Genomic DNA, 20,669 nt, shown 5'->3' with positions numbered 1-20,669 from the left:
ATACTGAAGAGGGAGACATTCAAGATGAAAACTTATAGTTACAATGGTTCCCTCACCCCAATCCCACTGGCTTCAGGAGCAGCATGTTTCTTACTTTAGATCTCATGCTGAGCTTTCGTAAAGAGAATGCAAGGAGCAGGCACCTGAAAAAGGTCTGAAATCTACTTCAGATTAATTTCAAAAGAAAAATTCTGGCTTGATACCACTTCTTCCACTGCCATATCATTTTAGCAGTAATGCTGAACCACAGAGCACTTGCTGAGCTTTGTTGTGTTGAAGTTTGCAGTATTTACAGCCCACATCCACAAAGGCGTGTTGGCTGCTAACACCCAAGAGGATGTTTTCAATGTGATTGAAGAATGTGAGCGTGCTTCTGGGTCTGAGCCTGAACTCATGAAACTTCTGTACTGCAGAGAAGATGAGATGGGCTGTGAGGTGTTTTGAGAACAGCTTTCAGCAGGGCTGGCAAGGAGCCTGCGATAGCCCAGGGCCTGCAGAGCTGCCCGCCTGCACCCACAGAAAGGCTATGTGCTCCACATGGGAGCACAGGTAGTCACTCCAGATGGGGTTCGGAGGGCAGGGAATGGAGGCAGAATGGCATCAAAGCTTGTTGTAAGGTATTTATACCCATTTAAAATATGACTCAATTTATGTAGCATATTCATCTATAAAAATTAGGTGTTATTTTTTTTTTTTCACTGATTCATTCCTAGCAAAAATCTCCAGGATGAAACTGTAATGAAAGTCAATCTTTGATGTCTCTTCCTTCCTTTTACAAACTATTTATGTGAATGTTTGCAGGAAGAGACTGCAACAGGTACAGTTGAACAGACTAATATCATATAAACCATCCTTGGGAACTGGTTCATTTTAGAAACAAAGACTTTTTTCTCCTCTCATTTTGTGCATTGTTAGGCCTAGAAATGCTAGCAGACCTAAGACCTGTCTGATGTGGTAACTGTGGAACAGGGAAAGAGCAGAAGTAGAGAAGGAGATCCCAAATAATTCCCCACTGGCATGGCCCCTCAGCTTCCTCAGCCTAAGAGTCATACAGGGTGTCACGGGACACACAGAAACCCAAGGAAAGAGAGAGGAAGCTTGTCGAAGAGGTGTATTACCGTCAAGCACAAGAACACTCCCAGCACAGAGGTGCCTTTGAAACAGGAGGGAGCGGGGAAATAAAGCAACCACCTGCCACTATTATATGAAGTAGAAACTGGAGAACTCTTTTCTCTTCTGGATCTACCAGCTTTAACATGGCATCGAGTTGTAAGTTAACAAGGTACAGGGGCATCAAAGTGAAAAATGTTAGGAAAACACTTGAGTAGACTTGAGAGAGGTAGAAAAAGTATCAGATGCATTAAGTGAAGAGATAGCAAGAATAAACAGTGGCTTCTTATTGGGAAGAGTGTCATAGATAAGCATTTGTTTGACACATTGTATTTAAACAAAAGGCCTTTTGGCATTTAAAGAAGAATGCTGAGGGAAGATTCTTCTTATCTTAGCAGACACAAAGGCTGGATATATAAAAATGTGCATGTTGATCATCCAAACAGAAAATGCCATCTCACTAAGGGCTTAGGCACACATGGAGTGCTGTGGAAGCAGCTGCTCCTGAGCAGGCCTGTAGTGAGAGCACAATGGAAATACTCCTTAGCATTAAAAGAGATAAGCCCTTAAGCTAACAGGTCTGTGCAAAAGCTTATGCCAATCTTTTGAAAAGCAAATATGTTATTATTTAAATACACTTGTATTTTCTTCAGGCATAGCGAGCGCAGTCTGTGTTCACCTGAAAATGGCTTTCTCCTCTTCGGTGCAGTCTTCCTGAGCATCAGTGTTTGGGAATGAGAAACAGATCCCTCGAGGGGCACAGTGACATTTCAGAGTTGTCAGACATGTATTAACAAGCATGTGGTCATCTGTACAATGTAAGGGAACTGCAGCACTTACTAAGCCTCAAACACTGAACACGAACCTTTCACTATATGGTCTTGCTTCACGCCTACTCCCTCCTCTCCATTTTCCCCAGCAAGACTGTGTGTCATCTCTCCCACTCCAGTAACTTCATGCAAATGCCTCTGCATCATGGCAACTGAACAGCCAGGCCAGTCCTCTTTCCTGTAAAAGGATATGGTGTTGACCAGTGTGTCTGAGGAAAGGATACTGGAGACATCTCTGCTACTGATGTAACTACAAAGTTCATAAAATCTGCCACATATACTCACATGAATAAAACTCATTGAGGTCAGTGACGTTGAATATACAGGACAGGATTCTTGCACATGATGGAGGTGGCAGGACGAGATTCCACGTGTAACAGAATCTATGCAAAGAAGAGAAATTTATTCTCTGGAATCATTTTAAAAGGAAGAAGCTGGAAAAAGGGCTGATATATTTTGGTTGGCATATTTTTATTTTTTTGTTATCTTTGTTTCTCTCTTTCTTCCCCTGCAAACTAGGTCCCAAATGCTTTTACAGAATGTTTGAAAGGAGTTAAGGTTTGTCAGTAAAACAGCTGCATCTCAGTGTTCATAACCATCCTAACACCTAGGGCAACTAATGAGAGCTTTGTGTTTTCTAGGTTCTCTCAGCCTCTCATTGCATATCAGATACTCCAACCTCATTATCACCTTCACGATTCTTTGCTGGACTCTCTCCAGTGTGCCTGTATCTCTCTTGCACTGGGAAGTTCAGAACAGGACCCAGCACTCCAAGTGTCCTGTCAGAGCTGAACAGAGGGGAAGGATCGCCTCCCTCAACCTGCTGCTGACACAGTGCAGCCCAGGAGGCTGTTGGCTTTTCTCTTTTCCCTTCCAGCTTCATAACTCAGGCTTCATACTATTCAAGGAAACAAAATCATTATAGCAATATCTCATATCTTTCAGACATTCAACAGAGGACAGCATCACATTAAGCAGAGAAAGAAAATAGTCAGTAAAATACACAGCAAATATCTTTTATTCGCACACCAGTCTAGGTTTGCTGGCATAACAAGTTGGGCTGTTTTGAGCTGATACAAAGAGGAATACAAATTTTTGTACAAAACACTTAAAACATATTTCAAACACCCACTAGCGATTTGCCAGCCAGTTACGAGATTTGTACATACCTGCAAGCTCCCATATTTACAAGTGGTATGCTAAATGCTGTATGCTACATATGCATGGAATCAAAGCACTCTGAGTGATCCACTTAATACTTAAATAGTAACTGATTTTAATGAGGATGAACATTTATCTTGAATAAATTAACATAAGACAATATTGAGAAGTTCCAGATTAATTTGCGTTAGTGAAAATTAATTATTCAGTGGAATTTTAATAGGAAAGCCTGAAGATGCTATGCTGTCTGCTTGAAAAGTCTTCTTTAAAGTATATCAAGGCATTTTTTTTTTTTAACTCATCAGTAGAACTAAAAATACAGTATGTGTAGGCTTTCTGAACATGTTCCTTGTCTCTACCCTAAAACTGTCTGGGAAGTTTGACTGTTGTGCACAGCTGCCAGGCATTTTCTGGATATGCCAGTCTGATCAAGATGCTGTGAGGCTGGAAACTCTTGGCACATCAGCTGCATGTTTACACATCAGTTCTTAGTAATTTTCCCTGAGAGCTAAAGCACTGCCAGAGGTGCATGTTCTTTCCCACGATCTACCAAGTCTAGATACACAGCGCTCACTGTGCATACACTGCCCAGTTCTTATTTTATATGTCAGAGATTGTGGGTGTCAGACTCAGGCTGCAGACATCCACATTTCTGTTCTCTGCCAGAACATGAGGATTAGGACCAGTGCCACCCAAGGATGCTAAGAACATTGTACCCATGCAGTTCATATATGATTGTGCATAGGGATCCCAGACAGGAAAATAGCAGCTCCAGTACTAGCACTGGTTACACGCTCTCTACCAAGGCCACTGGGATGCTCATCCATGTTATCAGAAGCCCTCACTGCTGCTGCTTGGCACTCACAGGGCAGGGATAGGGAATAAAGGATGGTCCCTCCTTCTGGGCCAAGGTTTGTTTTTTTTTTTATAATCTCAGATACTGTGTAAGAATTTGGCTCTTAATTTCCATCAGCAGAAGTGTAAATTAAAGGGAAATCTTTCAAAGTGAACAGTTGAGCTGTATTGCTGTTTTGTTTACTAAAAAACAAAACAAATCCAAGTAAAATGTCCTGCTCTTCCTATTCCCTATTTCCATTGAAGCAGTATTGATCATCTATATATGAAGCAGAGAGGCACCTGCTCCTTCAGCATGAACTTCTGTCCTCTCTTCCTAGCTGTATTTTCAGAAAACTGGTGAAAATTTTGTCAAAATCTACAGCTCTGTGTGACTCTAGATATACCTGGAGGTGTTGTAAGAAACATTTAGGTGTTGTACTGAGGGGCAAGCTTTGGTGGGAAATATTGGTGACAGGTGGATGTTTGGACTGGATGATCTTGGAGGTCTTTTCCAACCTTAGTGATTCTATGATTCTGTGACACTAACTCAGGCTGTGCAAGGGGCTGTGGAGATGGCAGTATCACCTAATTTAGGCACTCCCAGTCTCACTAAGAAACACTTTCCCCTGGGAGGAATGGCATCGATTTTCATGGTGAATTACTTGCGATGCAACAGCACCACTTGTGCAACAAAGCATTGCTCATCATCAGAAACAGTGGCAGAGTCCTGCTGCTTGTAGCTCTGGTCCTTAACCTGTAGCATATGTGACTGGCTGAAGAAATGGGAGTTCACCTTAGACAACCCTTCATTCCCCTCTCTACTACTCCTTTCTCAAAGAAAAACTAACCAAACCAAACTAAACAAACAAAGAAAAAAAATCCCACAAAACCACCACCAACAAAAAGGGATTTTCCTTTTGCATATGCCCTGCAGTGGTTGAGAAAATAAACTGGTATTTCAGGTCCAATCATTCATAGGAATGAAGGACTGGACTTGACATCATTATATGATTATATGAATTCATGAATAAATATGTACAGGAAAACATTGTCCCTTCAAAGAGTCATGAGACATTAGCAGGTTTGACTTCTTATTTAGGATGAGTAAGCAGTTTAGTTTCTCAGGGGATTTTTACAGTTAAACCGCAGCCTCATATGCTCTTCATGAGACAAGGACAGCACTTTTATATGCAGCTTTTTCTTACCATTAAAGTTGATTTTAATATGTGAATGATGCAGCTTACTATTTTTTCAGTTAATTTCACAATTATTTTGCTTCAGATGTCTCTGAAAAACAACAAAATATCAGAGTGAAACAGGAAACCTTCACATTTGGCTTTAAAAATTGTACAGGGAATGCAGGTGAATGAGCTCTTGAGTCAAATTAATGGCTGTGAATTAGGGATTTCTTGTGACATAAAATGGTTTGTCACCACAATTACACAACCAATCCCAAGTCTACAGCAAAATTAAAGCTAATCTATGACTCTGTGTCCTGGTTTCATCAGTATTCCATATCATAACGTCACACAGCAGGCTGGTGGGTGCAGAGACACAGTGTACTGCAGAGCTGTGTTTTCCATTTATCTCTAGCAGTCTCATGTGAGTTCTGATTCTCCAAGGGGAAGATGCAGTGGGAGGCATTGCATTTCCCAGGAGCCTCCACATGATTTCCGATTCCAGGTGATGGAGGAAGAGCTCTCTGGTCTTTCCTGGAAGGTGAGCCATGGAGGACCTGCTGATAAAGACTGACTGACCCTCTCTCTCCTCTGGTTTTATTCTTGGTTCATTTTGATTTATTACCCTGAATTATTCTGTATTATCTCACATTTGTTTTAATAAATTAGTTTATCCTATCTCAGTTGGGTTTTTTCCCTCTTCCTTCCCAACCCTTCTCCCGAGGGGAGGGAGAGGTGTTGCATGATTAACTCCTTAAACCACAACGTTCTGATACAGCTATGCCACACTTTGTCTAAGTATGAGAAATTCAAACCAGTAAATTTACCAGCACAGATTATCCAGTTTGGGGAAATACTTGACCTATACAGGCAAAAGAGCTCATTTAGTCTGTATAAGGTGCGACTCCGCAGAAGAGTTCTCCTAGTGTGTTTCCATCATTACTGCACCCATGAAGCCTATATGATGTTGCTGGTCTGAGAAACTCAGGAGAAGACACATCATCTTCACAGTGATACCCCCAGAAGCTGCGCTCTACTGTGAGATAACAGAGCTGAAGGGCTAGAGGGAAGTTAATTAGTACTTAATTAATCATAGAATCACAGAATCAAAGAGTGATTAGAATTGGAAGGTACCCTTAACTCCCCTGCCACAGGCAGGGACATATTCCACAAGACCAAGTTGAACAAAGCCCCATCCAATCTGTCCTTGAACACCTCCACAGGTGGGGCATCCACAACTTCTCTGGGCAACCTGTTCCAGTGTCTCACCACCCTGCTGTTAATATTTAACAGCAATATGCCAATGGGCAAAGATTTCATCAGCAGGCTATATTCCCAGATCTGTTACACCACAGAAACACGTTTTAATCTGCCATCCAGAGGAATGGCAAGCAAGGCCTATGTGTATTGGACGAACAGGTCTCAGAGCAGCACCATGTTTGCTACCTGTTGACCCTTCCTTCCTCCAGTAATCACGATTAATTATCCCCTGGATAAAAACCTTTAATTTGCACATTAAGGAAAAGTGAAAACACTAGGCAGTAGAGAAATTACCAAACAATGAAAATTGACAGAGTAGGAGATGCCCCCAAATCAGTACTGAAAACTACTTAAGAAGAGGAAGACTTTCAGAAGCGTTGAGAACATACAACTCCAGTTACAGATTTGTCTTCCTATCTTCAACATCTCCAAGTCTGGAAAGTTTACCTGAACCTATGGATGCTAGGAAAGAAACAGCTAGCTTAGAGGGGCAGTGGTGTGAAAGGCCCCAAGAAGTGTCTTAGGAAAACAGCACTTAATTACAAAATATGTACTTAATAAGTGCAGGATTAATGAAGGTGCGGTGGTGTCAGATATGCTGGTTTTCATTTGTAGCACTGTCTCCAACTTGCCTTCCTCATACAGGAACCTACCTCTCAGCATAACCAAGGTAAAAAGTTCCACCTCAGTCCATTTCTTACAATTTCTTTTAAAAAAACGCAAATTTAAAACAATATCAATAATAATAAAAACTTTGTTCAAACAAAACCACCTAAAAAGTTTAGTTTGTGGCAGGAAGAGAACACAGTTCTGTAGATTTTTTATTCTCTGCTGCAATTTTCCCTCTCTTTTCTTCTTTTGTCCCCCATTGCATAAGCACCCAGACTTAAGTCAACTGCAACCATTCCTTTTGCAGCACTCACATGAAGTTCAAGTCCAGAAAGCAACATCCTGAAACAGTTAATGGCGGTTGTTGGTATAGCAAGCTAAGGCATGTCTAGTCAAGTCTCTTGCTTAATTGCTTATTGTTCTGGAGTGATGAGGTCATGTTAACATCATTGACTCTCTGGGCACGTTTATTCTATCAAAATTAACATAGCAATGACCCGAGGCAAACCTCCTTTCTTTCTTACTCCCTCTTGCTCTGAGTGAGGACTAGCTATTACTAGTACTACTCCAGCACACCTTGGCCTTTACCATAGAAGGATTTTTTCTGGTATTGATGAAAAATATTGGTTTTCTCATAGTATGCCTGATTACTGAGGATTGCTTTTGTATTTCTTTAAAGCTTTTTTTCCTAAGAACTGTTTTCTGCAATAATTTGAATCAGTGGATTTCATTTTAATAGCTATATATATATAACAAAAATATTAAAGGAATATATTAATAAACAGCATAAATGCCCTGTAAAAGGGTGGGACCAGGGTTGGAAATGGTTAACTACAGAGTTCCTGAAGCAGAACTGACAGTCTCAGGTGTTAGGCATTTGGCAGAGATGCAAGGTACAACTCATTTTTGTGCATTATTTGCCTGTAAGTAAACCTAAAACAAATTTGGTTGTTTCTAATACCTCTGTCAAGCAGCAGTGTAGCATACATGCTCAAAAACTGATTTTTAAGCTCCATCAATCACTCTACCTGCCAAGTTTTATATGGCTTTTGCCCACATTAATGGTTAATATCATATGCCTACATCAAATCCACATTTCTTAAAATGCTCACAAGTGCAAGTGCAGAACTTAGATAGAAATTCTAAACTCTAGTTTGTGAAGCAGCCTACTTTGTTCCATTTTTCAGTCTTTCCTGTAGCTTCTGAACTTCTGCGAGCAGGAGAAGAGCTGGCCATGTGGATATCATAATTGCCCTGGAAGGCATAGAAATTACTGGGTAGATCACAAGAAACTACAGTGTATCTCTGCCAGTGCATAAAGAGGGACTGGGCATCTCATGAACCTTCTCCCACTTACAGAGGCCTGTAGAGCCCAGGGAACATCCTTAGCCTCATGTCTTCATAAAAATTCACACTTTCTGCTGAATTTAGAGGGGAACTTTGTGTGGGAAGGCAGGGAAACCAGCTGGATAACGAGAGAGACAAAATGTAGGGGCCTTTATTTGAGGACTCCTGGATGGAGAAACTGGGGGCTTCTGTTTGCATTTGTGTCATATTTGAAGACAGATATATTCGGTGATGTATGTTTTCTACATGTTTCTGGGGGATTTGATAAAAATAAAAAATAAAAATGTATTTCAGATGCAGTATACTGCCAAACTCAAATGCTGCATGCCATTTTTAAAATAACAAATACATTTTGAAGTAAATAACCACTTTATAATAAAATATTTTTTGAAATAATTGAAACATGTCAAGTTTTTTCTGGGGTTCCCAGGTTTTCTCTTAATAAGAAAGCAATTCAGCTAAGTCAAGAGAAGTTAATAGAAAGTTCAGGTATGAGTCAAAAATGTTGGGACTATGCAGTTTCATTCAGATCTAGGGAAAAGGTAGATCTGTGTTTGGCTGGAAATGATGCTTTAAGTTTTTAGAAGCAAAGGTCCTCTCCACTGGCTCTTCAAAGGATCCAAAGCAGAAACACAATAATTTAGTGGAAACACAAACAATTTTCTGAAAGCTTTTTAGGAGACAGATCTTAAGTTTTGGCTAGAAGGTCCCCACTTCTAAAAAGAGGACAAAGATGGCATTTAGAGTTACACCAAACGGGTATGAATCAGAAAAATTAGACAAGATTTCAGTTACAAAGCTTTTCTCTCTGGGTTTTCACGTATTTTTGTATTGTTGGTCTAATAGATGTTTTAGCTCCACCTGTGTTCTTATATTACCAGAACAACTATAGGTACCACTTTTACAAAGATGGCATTGCTAAGAGAAACAGTGCATCACAAGTAGTTGTGTCTATCTCAGGTGTACCTTTCCCACATTCTTCACAGAACATATGCGGCAATCAGTGACGGTGGTGTCCAGATAAATCTTTCCCTCATTTTGAAGGATGGTGGTTACTGGAAAGCATGAAAATCACTCTGACCACATTTGTTTGCATCAATATGTGATGATAGGGCACAACCACATTCTTTCTTCAGAGGCTATCCTTATTTGGAATTGTAGAATTATTTCAGTTGGAAGGGACATTTAAAGGTCCTCTAGCCGAACTCCCCTGCAAAGAACAGGGACACCTACAGCTAGATCAGGGTGCCCAGAGCCCAGTCCAGCCTGACTCCTGGGACAGAGCATCCACCACATCTCTGGGCAACCTGTTCCAGTGCATTACTACCCTTACCATAAATTTTTTTTTTACCTTATATCCAGTCTAAATCTCCCCTCTTTTAGTTTGAAACCATTTCCCCTAGTCCTATCACAACAGACCCTGCTAAAGAGTTTGTCCCCTTCTTTCTTATAGCCCCCCTTTAAACACTGACAGACCATTCTCAGATCTCTCCAGAGCCTTCTCTTGTCCAGGCTGAAGAGCCCCAGCTCTCCCAGCCTGTGCTCATAGGAGAGGTGTTCCATTCCTTGGATCATTTTTGTGGCTCTCCTCTGGACGCACTCCAACAGGTCCATGTCTCTTCTGTACTGAGGACTCCACATCTGGATGCAGTACTCCAAGCGAGGCCTCACCAGAGGAGAGCAGAGGAGCAGGATCACCTCCCTCACCCTGCTGGCTGCACTTCTTTTGATGCAGCCCAGGGTACAATTGACAAAATTTGCTGTCTTGAAACGCTTTCCTTATGTGTTCAATTATGTTTTCATCCACATACTCATAGTCATGCTCTTCTTTCTGTTCCTTTTCAACTTCACACTTTCCAAGTGGCTTATTTTTTAGACCTGAGAAATCAACAAATAAGTAACTGTAAGAGTTACTGTAACAAGTAAGAGAACTGAAGGCTCTACTCTTGCCCAGAGAAAACATACATACAATTCATACAGACAACCACAAAAGTTAAAAACAAAGGAAAAAATCTTCTCTTCACTTTGCTAATATTCACAGAGTTCTTAAGTGACTTGCTCACGTTCCTGAACAACGTTTGTAGCAGATCAAGAATGAAACCCAGCTGAGCATTTTATAAAATGGTCTTCCCTTTTTAAGAATTCTTCTCTCAGCTCTTGAGCAATGCTTGTGCCGCATGGTCTATGAACAAACCAGATAATGAAAGAATCATAGAATCACCAAGGTTGGAAAAGACCTCCAAGATCATCTAGTCCAACCATCCGCCTACCACCAGTATTTCCCACTAACCTATGTCCCCCAGTATAACATCTAAATGTTTCTTACAGCATCTAAATGTTTCTTAATCTATTGTCTACTCCCTGACAGTTGTCTGCAGACAATTCAAAGGTTTAATAAAATGCTTTAAAATGCTTACTGACCTTTCAAAAAGCGGTGGCCTTTTCCCACTAGAGCAGAGACCCTCACATGAGGCCTCTTAGCAGCTCCAGCTCCAGAGTGGGTGGGCTCTGCTCTGATTCCTTGCATGGCAAGAGCTTGATGCTACTCTTCTCATGGGTGAGCTACAGCCTGCTACCAAAAGGCCCCATGGTCTCCTGCCTTGCTCATGTACTCCTATTACACCCCTGCAAGGATTAGTGCCCTACATCCCCCATCTGAAATCGCCATGTCTTTTGGCACTTGCTGGAGCGGGGAAGGGATGTACAGCAGCAAGACAGGAGCAGCTCAGGTTTGTCACAATGCCCCATGTTTAATGGAGCTGAGAAGGCAATGTGTTTCAAAAGCAAAAAATTCATGTGAAATGGTAGAACAGTGTGAAATACTGCTTTGGGAACAGCTGTTTCTGTTTGGTTAATTTACTACAACATAACCAGAAACAACTTGCAAATATGTACAAACCCTCACAGCCTATTTGATCTCTCAGCAAGGCCATGCTTATCAAATACATCCTTCCTTATGGCACTGAGCTTCTCAAACAAAAATTCTCCCAAGCTTTTTCTTGGGACTACTATGTTTCCCTTCTCCAAGAAACCAGATGTATAGTTGTTCTTATCAGTTTGTCCTAAGACTCTCCATGGCTGAGGTGCTGCTCCCTGAGAAATGGACAATAGTCCTTTTTTTCTGAAGTTCTGATTCACTCCTTTATGGAAATTTTAAGGTCAGAAATAATCATCACATTCATCAAGCAGCATTCTACCTGAACCAGGACACAGTTTATCATGGACAGATTTACCTTCAAGTACCTCTGCTTCTTTACAGGAATTAGCAATATATTTCCAGATCTAGACATTAAAAGGGAAAGAAATCCACCCTAGGATGAGAAATCTAGTGGAGATCTCACTCACAGCACTCACATAAGTGGCCACCATCTTCTTAACAAACATTTCCAGGTTTGTGGTTCATTTTCATGTTGGCTGTGTTTGTCATCAGTAAAAGTAAACTAATGAATAAAATGGGCACTGAAGGAATAAGATAATCCTTGTGATTCAGCAAGGAAAATATTGTTTGTGCACTTAGACTTGCTAATACGGATATAAAGTACGGGTTGCACATGGATGGCATAGCTAGACTTCCTTCTTTCCCAAACAGAAAAACAAAATGATATCCTTCTAAGCAAGACAGCTCAAGGAGAAGAGGAAATTAATGTCATCAGGCCAGAGTAAATCACAGTTGTCTCCAGTCTCAAACTAGTGTAGGATGCCTTCTGAAATGTACATATTTACACTTCAATAAAGCATTAAGCAATGAATGGGACAAGCTGAATGATCCCAAGGGGATTTTGAACAGTGAAATCAATGCAATTTTCTTCCCTTCTTGAAAAAAATCCATTAGCCTCAACACTGAATTACTGAATCAGATATACCATCTTACCCTGCTAAGAAAACAAGGCTTGTGTCATCATGCTGTCTATCCATCCATCTGCCAATCTCTACAGTACTTTTTAAAGTTTTTGTTTGCCAATTTCAGTCAAATTTGAAAAGGAGGAAGAAGTCACAGCATGGTTATGAAAGAGAAAGTTGAATTAGTTCCTCTGTTGAAAGAAAGGCATGCAGAACACAGCTGTTACATTCTCCACTTGGCAGCAAACAGAAGGATAAATCAGCATGTGTGTATTGGTTGGCCACTCAACACACACATAGCTCCAAACCTGCTCTTTTTCATATAATAGGAGTACCATAAGGAGAGTTTTGGTTATTATCAGGGAAGGAGGGAAAGGAGCAGCAGGGGACAACAGACCTGAATCCTCATTAAAACAAATTTCATTAACTCCGCTCTTCCTGGAACAATTTGTATAATCATGTTTGCCTTTATAGTGGAAAGGGAATGCTCTGCAGACTGAAAATTTCCATTTGTCTCACTCACCTCCTCAAGTGGTTAGGATTTTTTTTTCTGAATATGCTAGCTTTTCTTTCACATGCTTCAAGGTCATGAACAGTTGTCATAACTCTCTACTCCACATTCATTCAAAATGTAGGCAACAGAAGCAACCTATCATCATCATTGCTGGAAGGCAACCAGTGCTAGAAACCCCAACTCATGTATATAAAAGTTTGCACAAGTAAACACCCCTGGCCATGACCACAATAGAGTTTTATAGCCATGGTAAATATCTCAGCTCAGGATTTATGCTGCATAAATTAACATTCAGCCACATTAATAACATTTAGCATTTACAGATATTCCTAAATTGAAAACAATAGTTGTAAATTATTACGATCAATAATATTGTAACTAAACAAGGTAGAACAATGTCCTTATTTCTGAGCACCACGTCAGTGAAAATGCATAGAACTGAAGAGCGTACGCATAAGTCAAAGTGTTTTTATTAACAGTAGTGTTTTATTTGCTGTGAGCCTGGTTCTAATGCTCCTCAGTGCTAGTGAGCGTTAATTCCTTAGGGAGTGCTACTGGAAGCCACTGAGCAGAATCAGAGCCAATGAAATGAATGGACTATTCCCTTGTATACAAGCTGGGGATGGTGGGTATGGGCTGGTATCCATCAGCCATTCCTTCTAGTAGTGATTTATAATGTCTTTAAAAACTGTTAAAAGATACAATCAGAATATTTCATATGTACTGTACAGTTAAAATTCATGTATGGTTAACATTTATCTCCATGTAGGGAATGTACTAGCCCATTATTTGGAAAAGTTTAACCTTAAATTCAACCTCTTAAAGAAATCCGAATTTCCTGAAAGATACAAACAACTTTTGACTTCTTTCACTGTCCTTTTACTTCTAACTTTTCTTCTTTCCCACTTTTTTCTCATCTATCTTGCTGGTTTTATTGAATACTTACAGTCACTTCTGTCACTACTTTCTGTCATTGCACTACTGTTGCTTTTTTTTTTTTTACAAATCAAACACTCAATTTATCAATAACTCTCACAGATGAAAACATTTGTCACAGATTTCAAGGAATTGCATATTCCAGATCCCATCATACGTCACTGCAGGAGGGTATGGCTCTGTGCAGCATCCCTAGGTGGAGCCTAGGGAAGAGCTATAGAATATCCTGAGTTGGAAGGGACTCATAAGGATAATCAATTCCTACTCCTAGCTCCACACAGTACCATCCAAAAATCAGACCATATGTCTGAGAGCTTTGTCCAGATGCTTCTTGAACTCTGGCAAGCTCAGTGCCATGGCCACTGCCCTGGGGATTCTGTTCCAGTGCCTGACCACCTTCTGGTGAGGAACCTTTTCTTGATATCCAGTCTGAACCTCACCTGAAAGAAGCACCACCTCCTAGCAGAAGAAGCAGCACAGAACCTTGCAAGGGCAGAAAGTGGGAGAGGTGACTCATACAAAGTCCTCTTTAGTTCCCTGCATGTAACCCTGAAACACTTCCTCCTTGTGATGATTTCCTGCCCGGAAACTGTGATTTTTATTGCAACTATATGCAGTGAAATCTAATAAACAAGGGAAATATTTAAAGGATGCGAAGCCCATGCTTTCTGCCCCCTGCTGTACAACCTGGATACTAGCTAAGAATAAAACTAAGTTTAACTAAAATTAAGCATAATCTACCAAATTACATGCACAATCCTATTAAGTGATGCAATCTGCTTATTTTAACTCATTTTCTTAACATTTTTTGCTATCTTATCTCAGAAGGTACTTCAGCAAGAAATAAGGTTTTTGATATGGCTCAAAAAAATAAAAGGAAAAATAACACAATTATTGTTTTAAAGATAATTACAGGACTAAAGGAGACAAAGAATGTAATAACAGTTTTGTCCTAATCAAAATGGAAGTAAACAGAGAGAGTTGTCATTCATAAATACAGTATAGGATTCCTAATTTATGTTGCTTTTCCCTATGGATGAATTCAGAACACTAGGGCATGTTCCCTGTGACACTGCCAAAGTAAGAACTTATTTTAAATGTAATTGTCAACATATTTGTAATTTTGTACATTTGCAATTGTCTGCAATCGTTGACAGTAATGTAATTCAAATTCTTCATTTTGCTTAAAGCTTTTGAAATTACTATACTCCATTAATTCAGTGTTTTGTTGAGTACAACTCTGTAACCAAATGTATTGCCCTAAATGGTACAACACCAAGAACGAGGGCAGAAATTTCTTAAACCGTCTTCATTGCCAAACATGGTATACATTTTTTTGTGCACCCTGAATTACAATTAGAAGGTCCCTTCTATTTTTTCCCCCAGCCCACAGCCTTCCTAAATCAAGTGTTTAAAGTCAGAATATTCAAATATCTTCCCTAAAATGTCCAGATATCAATGCAAAAAAATCAGTATTAGATAATGTTTCAGAAAATCCAGTTAGAAGTAATGTCAAGATTCAAACAAAACAAACCAATACAGAAAGTTTCAGATGAGTGTTATGACTCTGCAGAATTGCTGCTATTTCTAATGAATTCAAACTCAGTCAAATCTAAGAAAATAAGATAATATCTTTAGTGGCCAATTCAGGTTTTGTTGGAACACAGAAGAAAAAGGATGGATTTCTTAGTATTTATTATCTTTGTTTCTACCTTTATTAAAATGAACTCTGGAAGGAAACACAATAGACGCCTTAATGCTGAAAGAAAACCATGTTGCCTTTCTTTTCAGAACTACCCAGCCTTCGATAAGAAATAGCAATAACTGGTCTGTAACTGGGTGTTTGCTTTCTTTTTTTTTTTTTTTTTGAGAGCATGGATTCAATATCCGTATTAGGATTTTGAAACAGGTTGGTGCTTCAGAGGTTGGCTTAGCATTCACAAGTAGAAGTTTAAAGATTAGTCAGTGAATGGTACATTTCCTCCCACTCAAAATGCACAGGAGTGTGTCAGTGTTGTTAGTCTTGACATATTTTCTAATCCATTATCCTGTGAATTAACAGAGCAGAATACACTCTGGAACAGGCAAGCTTGCTGCACGCAACAGTGGACTCCTGGGGATCCCTTGACTGGCCAGGAAGAACTGCTTTATCTTCTAATCAAATCTCCTGTATAATTTTGCAGTTAACTTTGAATTAAGCCCAATAATTTGGGCTTCACTAACACACAGCTTTGAGAAAAACCTTCAGCTTTCATCTGGGTGTGTCAGTGTACAATCTATCATCGCTCTTTGTTCTATGTTATTAAATCTACCTATCTCCAACTTTTAACTCACAGTGTACTCAAAATTAGGCAAAAGAATTGTTCAGGCAGTTAAACAAGAAGCATTTTCATAGTCTTGCAGAAAAAGCTTTATGATACTGTCTCTTGATTTCCTATGTGTGCACTAAACAGGGGTATAGAGGATTTGATAGGACAATGGAGCTTAAGCTCAAGGAGGGAAGGTTTAGATTGGATGTCAGGGGGAAATTCTACACAGAGAGAGTGATGAGGTGCTGGAACAGGCTGCCCAGGGAGGTTGGGGATGCCCCGTCCCCGGGGGTGTTCAAGGCCAGGTTGGATGGGGCCCTGGGCAACCTGGTCTAGTACCAGATGTGGAGGTTGATGGCTCTGCCTGTGGCAGGGGAGTTGGAACCTGATGATCTTTGGGGTCCCTTCCAACCCAAGCCATTCTGTGATTCTATGATTCTACGACTGATTTGTTTGAAAATCCTCAGTAACAGAGGTTAGTCTTTATCTGAACTTACATCTCACCTGACAGTCCATACAATGAGCTTAGATTTAATTAACTACAGCATTCATGAGGAATTAGGCAAGAGATATATGAGCTATGAAATCAGTTTGAAATCAGAAACATGGCTTAGAACTAGGCCAGGTGGAAGGTACCGCAAATCTTTACAGGACCAGGAGCAGGAAAGCCTTCAGCAGCTCTAACTCCAATGTTTTCTTTAAGGCACTTGGGCATACAACTAAGACCATTTGCAAAGCATGAGTCTTTAGCCATAAACTTGGGGAAATGGATAGATAAAAAATAGAGATAAGAAATGGGCAGAAAAAGAGCCTGATTGATATCTGAAATTTGAAATAAATATTTCCTCTGGAATCAGGAAGAACTAAAAATTAAGAGTAAGATATGAAAACACAGATTTCACAGAAGGGACAAGAAAACAAAAGTTAGGATATCAATGGGAGAACACTGAAAAGAAGATTATTTAAAAAATTTAAAACTAGAAAATGTCACTAGAAAAACTTTCTTGTCAATTAGAGTGTTTCAGGATTAAAAAAAAGAAAGAGTTAGAATCACAGAGTCATAGAGTATCTGGAGTTGGAAGGGATCCACATGTATCATCAACTACAACTCCTGGCTCCACACAGGGCCACTCAAAATTCAAATCCTGTGTCTGAGAGTGGTGTCCAAAAGCTCCTCAAACTCCAGCACTTGGGGCCGTGATCACTGCCCTGGGCTGCCTGTTCCATGCTCACTGCCCTCTGGTGAAGAACCTTCATCTAATACCCAACCTGACGCTCCCCTGATGCAGCTCCATGCCACATCCTCAGGTCCTGTCGCTGTCACAGAGAGCAGAGCTCAGCGCTGCCCCTCTGCTCCCTGTGAGGAGCTGCAGCTCCCACGAGGCCTCCCCTCATCTTCCTCTGCTCTGGGCTGAGCAAGCCAAGGGGCCTCAGCCACTCCTCACACGTCTTGCTCTCAAATGGCTAAGAAAAATAGATTTACATAAAGTGAAAGACAGCGAAGTTCTGGAGATTCAGGAAAATGTTTATCAAGAACATATAAGACTTGGTAGGATGGATAAAAGAGTAATGTTACTAACTCAGAATGAATAAAGAGTGAGAAGGTAGGCAGACTCTGCCCAGGGCAGATGGCAGTTAATGATGCCTTGTTTCGCAGTGCTTCTGAATCACAATAAGTAAAATGTCCAAAACAGGAACAGCTACAGAAAGTCCAAGTTTGTCTTTTTGATTGAGAATATTGAACACCTGAGCGCTACACTTATAGAACAAGTACCCTAACTGTGATTTAGAAATGGGCTGGGAAGTCTTCTCCTTGTTGAGATGGAGCAGAATAGAAGGTCCTGTACGAACCATGAACATCTTGGTCACACTTGCCTCATCCCACAGAGACCGGATCACCCATGGATTCAATTGATCCCTGCAGCACAGACATCAGTTGTCAAAGTCAAGCCCCAGTGATGTGCAGGTATTTCCCTTGGCACAAGAGAGTACATCATTAACTCATGTTGGTAATAATTTTGTCCTGGGGTTTAAACAGAGAATGCCATCCTCTATAGCTGCCAGTGTGGAAGCTTCACAATTTACCACTATAAAATATAATCAGATCATTAAGCTGTAACAAAATGGAACCTACAGGGAGATTTTTCAAAGCCACAAAATAACAAATATGAGATTATCTTTCAAAGCAGCCTGCTGTAAACCTGAACACCATTAGAAAAACTGTTCCCAAACAATCAACATCCGCAGCAGTACAGATCATTGAATATTCAATACACTACAGTAATTTTTAAATATAAAAGTTGTTTATGTTGCATTTACATAGTTTCAGATAAGCAGTTCTTTTTAGGAGACTCGCACACTGAATGAGAAGACAGTAAAGAGGAAATTTTATGGGAAGTTCTTATACTGATATCAATTATCAGTAAACAAGTGCTGTGAGGATGAGTATTTGTGCCTTAGTCTTCCAAATGTGCCAGTGTTATAATTAATGTCGTGCATTCATTTTTTAAATATAACTCATGACAGACAGATTAATGAAATCAACTGAGTTTTTTATTTTTACTTCAAAGTCTTCAGGATTTGTCCTCACATCTTCTGGTTTCTCAACTTCAAGATGTTCTGACAAATTAAAAAGTTGAAAGAGAAGTAGAAAGCCTAACCAGTTATCAAATATACTTGTGAAATCCAAGAAAATGGTGACCCTAAAAATAATTAATAGCCAAGTAATTTGCTCAATACTATTTTTTTTTTCAAAATAAATAAAAAAGTTGAAGACATCTTCATATCTTTAATATAAATGACTTGCTTATCCTTGATACCTGTTGGAATTAACATTTTTTTTTAACAACAGAAGATGCATAGATTCCTAAGGAAAAAGAAAGTGCATTTTTCCATACAAATCTGTTTCTAAAAACTGCTGAATATTCATGTTACGGTGGTAACATGAGTTACCACTGTAACAGAGTTTAATACCATGCCGCTTTTGAGAGCTTTGATGAATTTGCCTTACGGCACTTAGGGAGGAAGGGAAGAAATGTTCATCACTTTTGACCAAAGCAGAGATTCCAAATGAAATCACTCAAAATAATTCTGTATATAAGTTATTTATCAAGGCTGGGGTTAAGTTTTGTTATATTATAACTCAAACCATAAGTCTTAACTAACCTTTAATTACAAGGTTTTCCACTGACGTAGCTTTTCCAGTCACATTCTTCTCATTGTCATGATGCACAAAATCATTTGGACAACTAACAAAAACATCAGCGTCTTGATCTGAGCACAATTTCTTCGTGGTGTCTACACAGAAATTCTGAAATTACATAGAAGAAAACATTGACTTCACATGTAAATCTTTGCTCCAGACTGGGTGCATTCAGAGATGTAACAGATAACAGCAACATTCTTTGGGTTGCTTCTCTGAAATTTAACCACAAATCTTCTGTTTGCCAAAACAAATCATCAGTCACATTTACCATAATTGTTGTCTTTGAGACAAGTACTTCACAAAATAAGATGACTAGAAGGTGCTCTAGGTAAAGATATTATATTTAAAACATATCTCCCTTTTCTTTAATTGGCTACATGGACTCACATAAACACAAGGAGGAAGTTTACCCATCTCTTTTGGCTGATGCAGAGTTGTTTTTGATTAAGTACTTCCACTGTATTGATGGTTCATATAATGAGTTATAAAATGAGTATATGAACGTATATGTACATTACATCACAAATCTGCATAAAGTCTGACATTTCAATTACATTTATTCAGTAGCATTCATAGCTCGGTGAGATAGTAAGATGATAGGAATAGACAATTATGGCATAATTAATCATATTGCTATAACATGGCAGAAAATAAGTTTCACCACTTGAATTTCATGATTGATACACATATTTTCATAATTTTATTTTTTAACTGCGACCTATTTATGTTATAAATATTTAGTCAAATAAATGTTTTTTACCTGTGTAAGTAAAAGTTAATTAAAAGTGTCAAAAATGTGTATCTTTATTGAAGCTAAAGAGTAGCTGCAGCATATTTACAGATCAGTTGCAATCACTCTACCAGAAAGTCTGTATTTTTTTAGATAATATGTACAGATTTTCCATTCAAAATCTTATGTAGGTTTTCCTCAGCAAAGATAAAATCATTCATTTCAGAGACAGAAGGTCACTTCAGTAAAATTGACAGTAGTTACACAGCAATAGTGTCTGATCTTTTCAGGATCAACCTACAATTTGTGAAAGCAGAACACAAACCCAGTTTTTACAACAATCTGCCCCTTCTGCTGAAGACACCAGCTAGCAAAAAGATAGTCACCAGTAACCGAAATATTTGAGAGAGCACATTAAGCAGAACAGCTGAGGATAAAATCTGTAAAATACATGGACAATTTTCCTCAGGTCATGACATGACATAAGTGGAAAACACCAGTTTTTTTCATTTAGAAGAACGCAAAGTAGTTACCTTCCTTTTCTGAATTAACACTGAAAGCTCGATCTGCAGGGATTGACTAAATTTCAGTATTTGATAGAAGTGTGTGGTACAGTCTGCGCAGTGCCGGCTAGCACTCTCCTTGACTGCAAAAGAGCCTCTGACACCATGCAAAGCTTGAAACAGTTATGTAATTCATGGAAGAAATACAAGCTGAGGAATGTTTTTCAAAGAGGATGGAAACATCAGAAAAAGTCCTTAGTGGCAAAGAAGAAAAATAACCCAATGGAAAAGACACTGTTC

The 20,669-nt window shown here is 39.4% G+C and overlaps 1 protein-coding gene across 1 annotated transcript in view; it reads right to left on the bottom strand.

The window, feature by feature from the left end:
- Positions 10,134-20,669, bottom strand: part of THEMIS (thymocyte selection associated) — an 83,018-nt gene continuing 72,482 nt past the window's right edge. The window contains exon 5 of the mRNA XM_021392098.1: positions 10,134-10,210. Coding sequence (XP_021247773.1) covers positions 10,205-10,210 — 6 coding nt within the window. The 3' untranslated portion in view covers positions 10,134-10,204. The remainder of the gene's footprint in view (positions 10,211-20,669) is intronic.

Source organism: Numida meleagris, chromosome 3 (assembly GCF_002078875.1).
Source record: "Numida meleagris isolate 19003 breed g44 Domestic line chromosome 3, NumMel1.0, whole genome shotgun sequence".
Taxonomy (NCBI): domain Eukaryota; kingdom Metazoa; phylum Chordata; class Aves; order Galliformes; family Numididae; genus Numida; species Numida meleagris.
The sequence above is the reverse complement of the archived record's forward strand: the minus strand, read 5'-3'. Positions and strand labels throughout refer to the sequence as shown.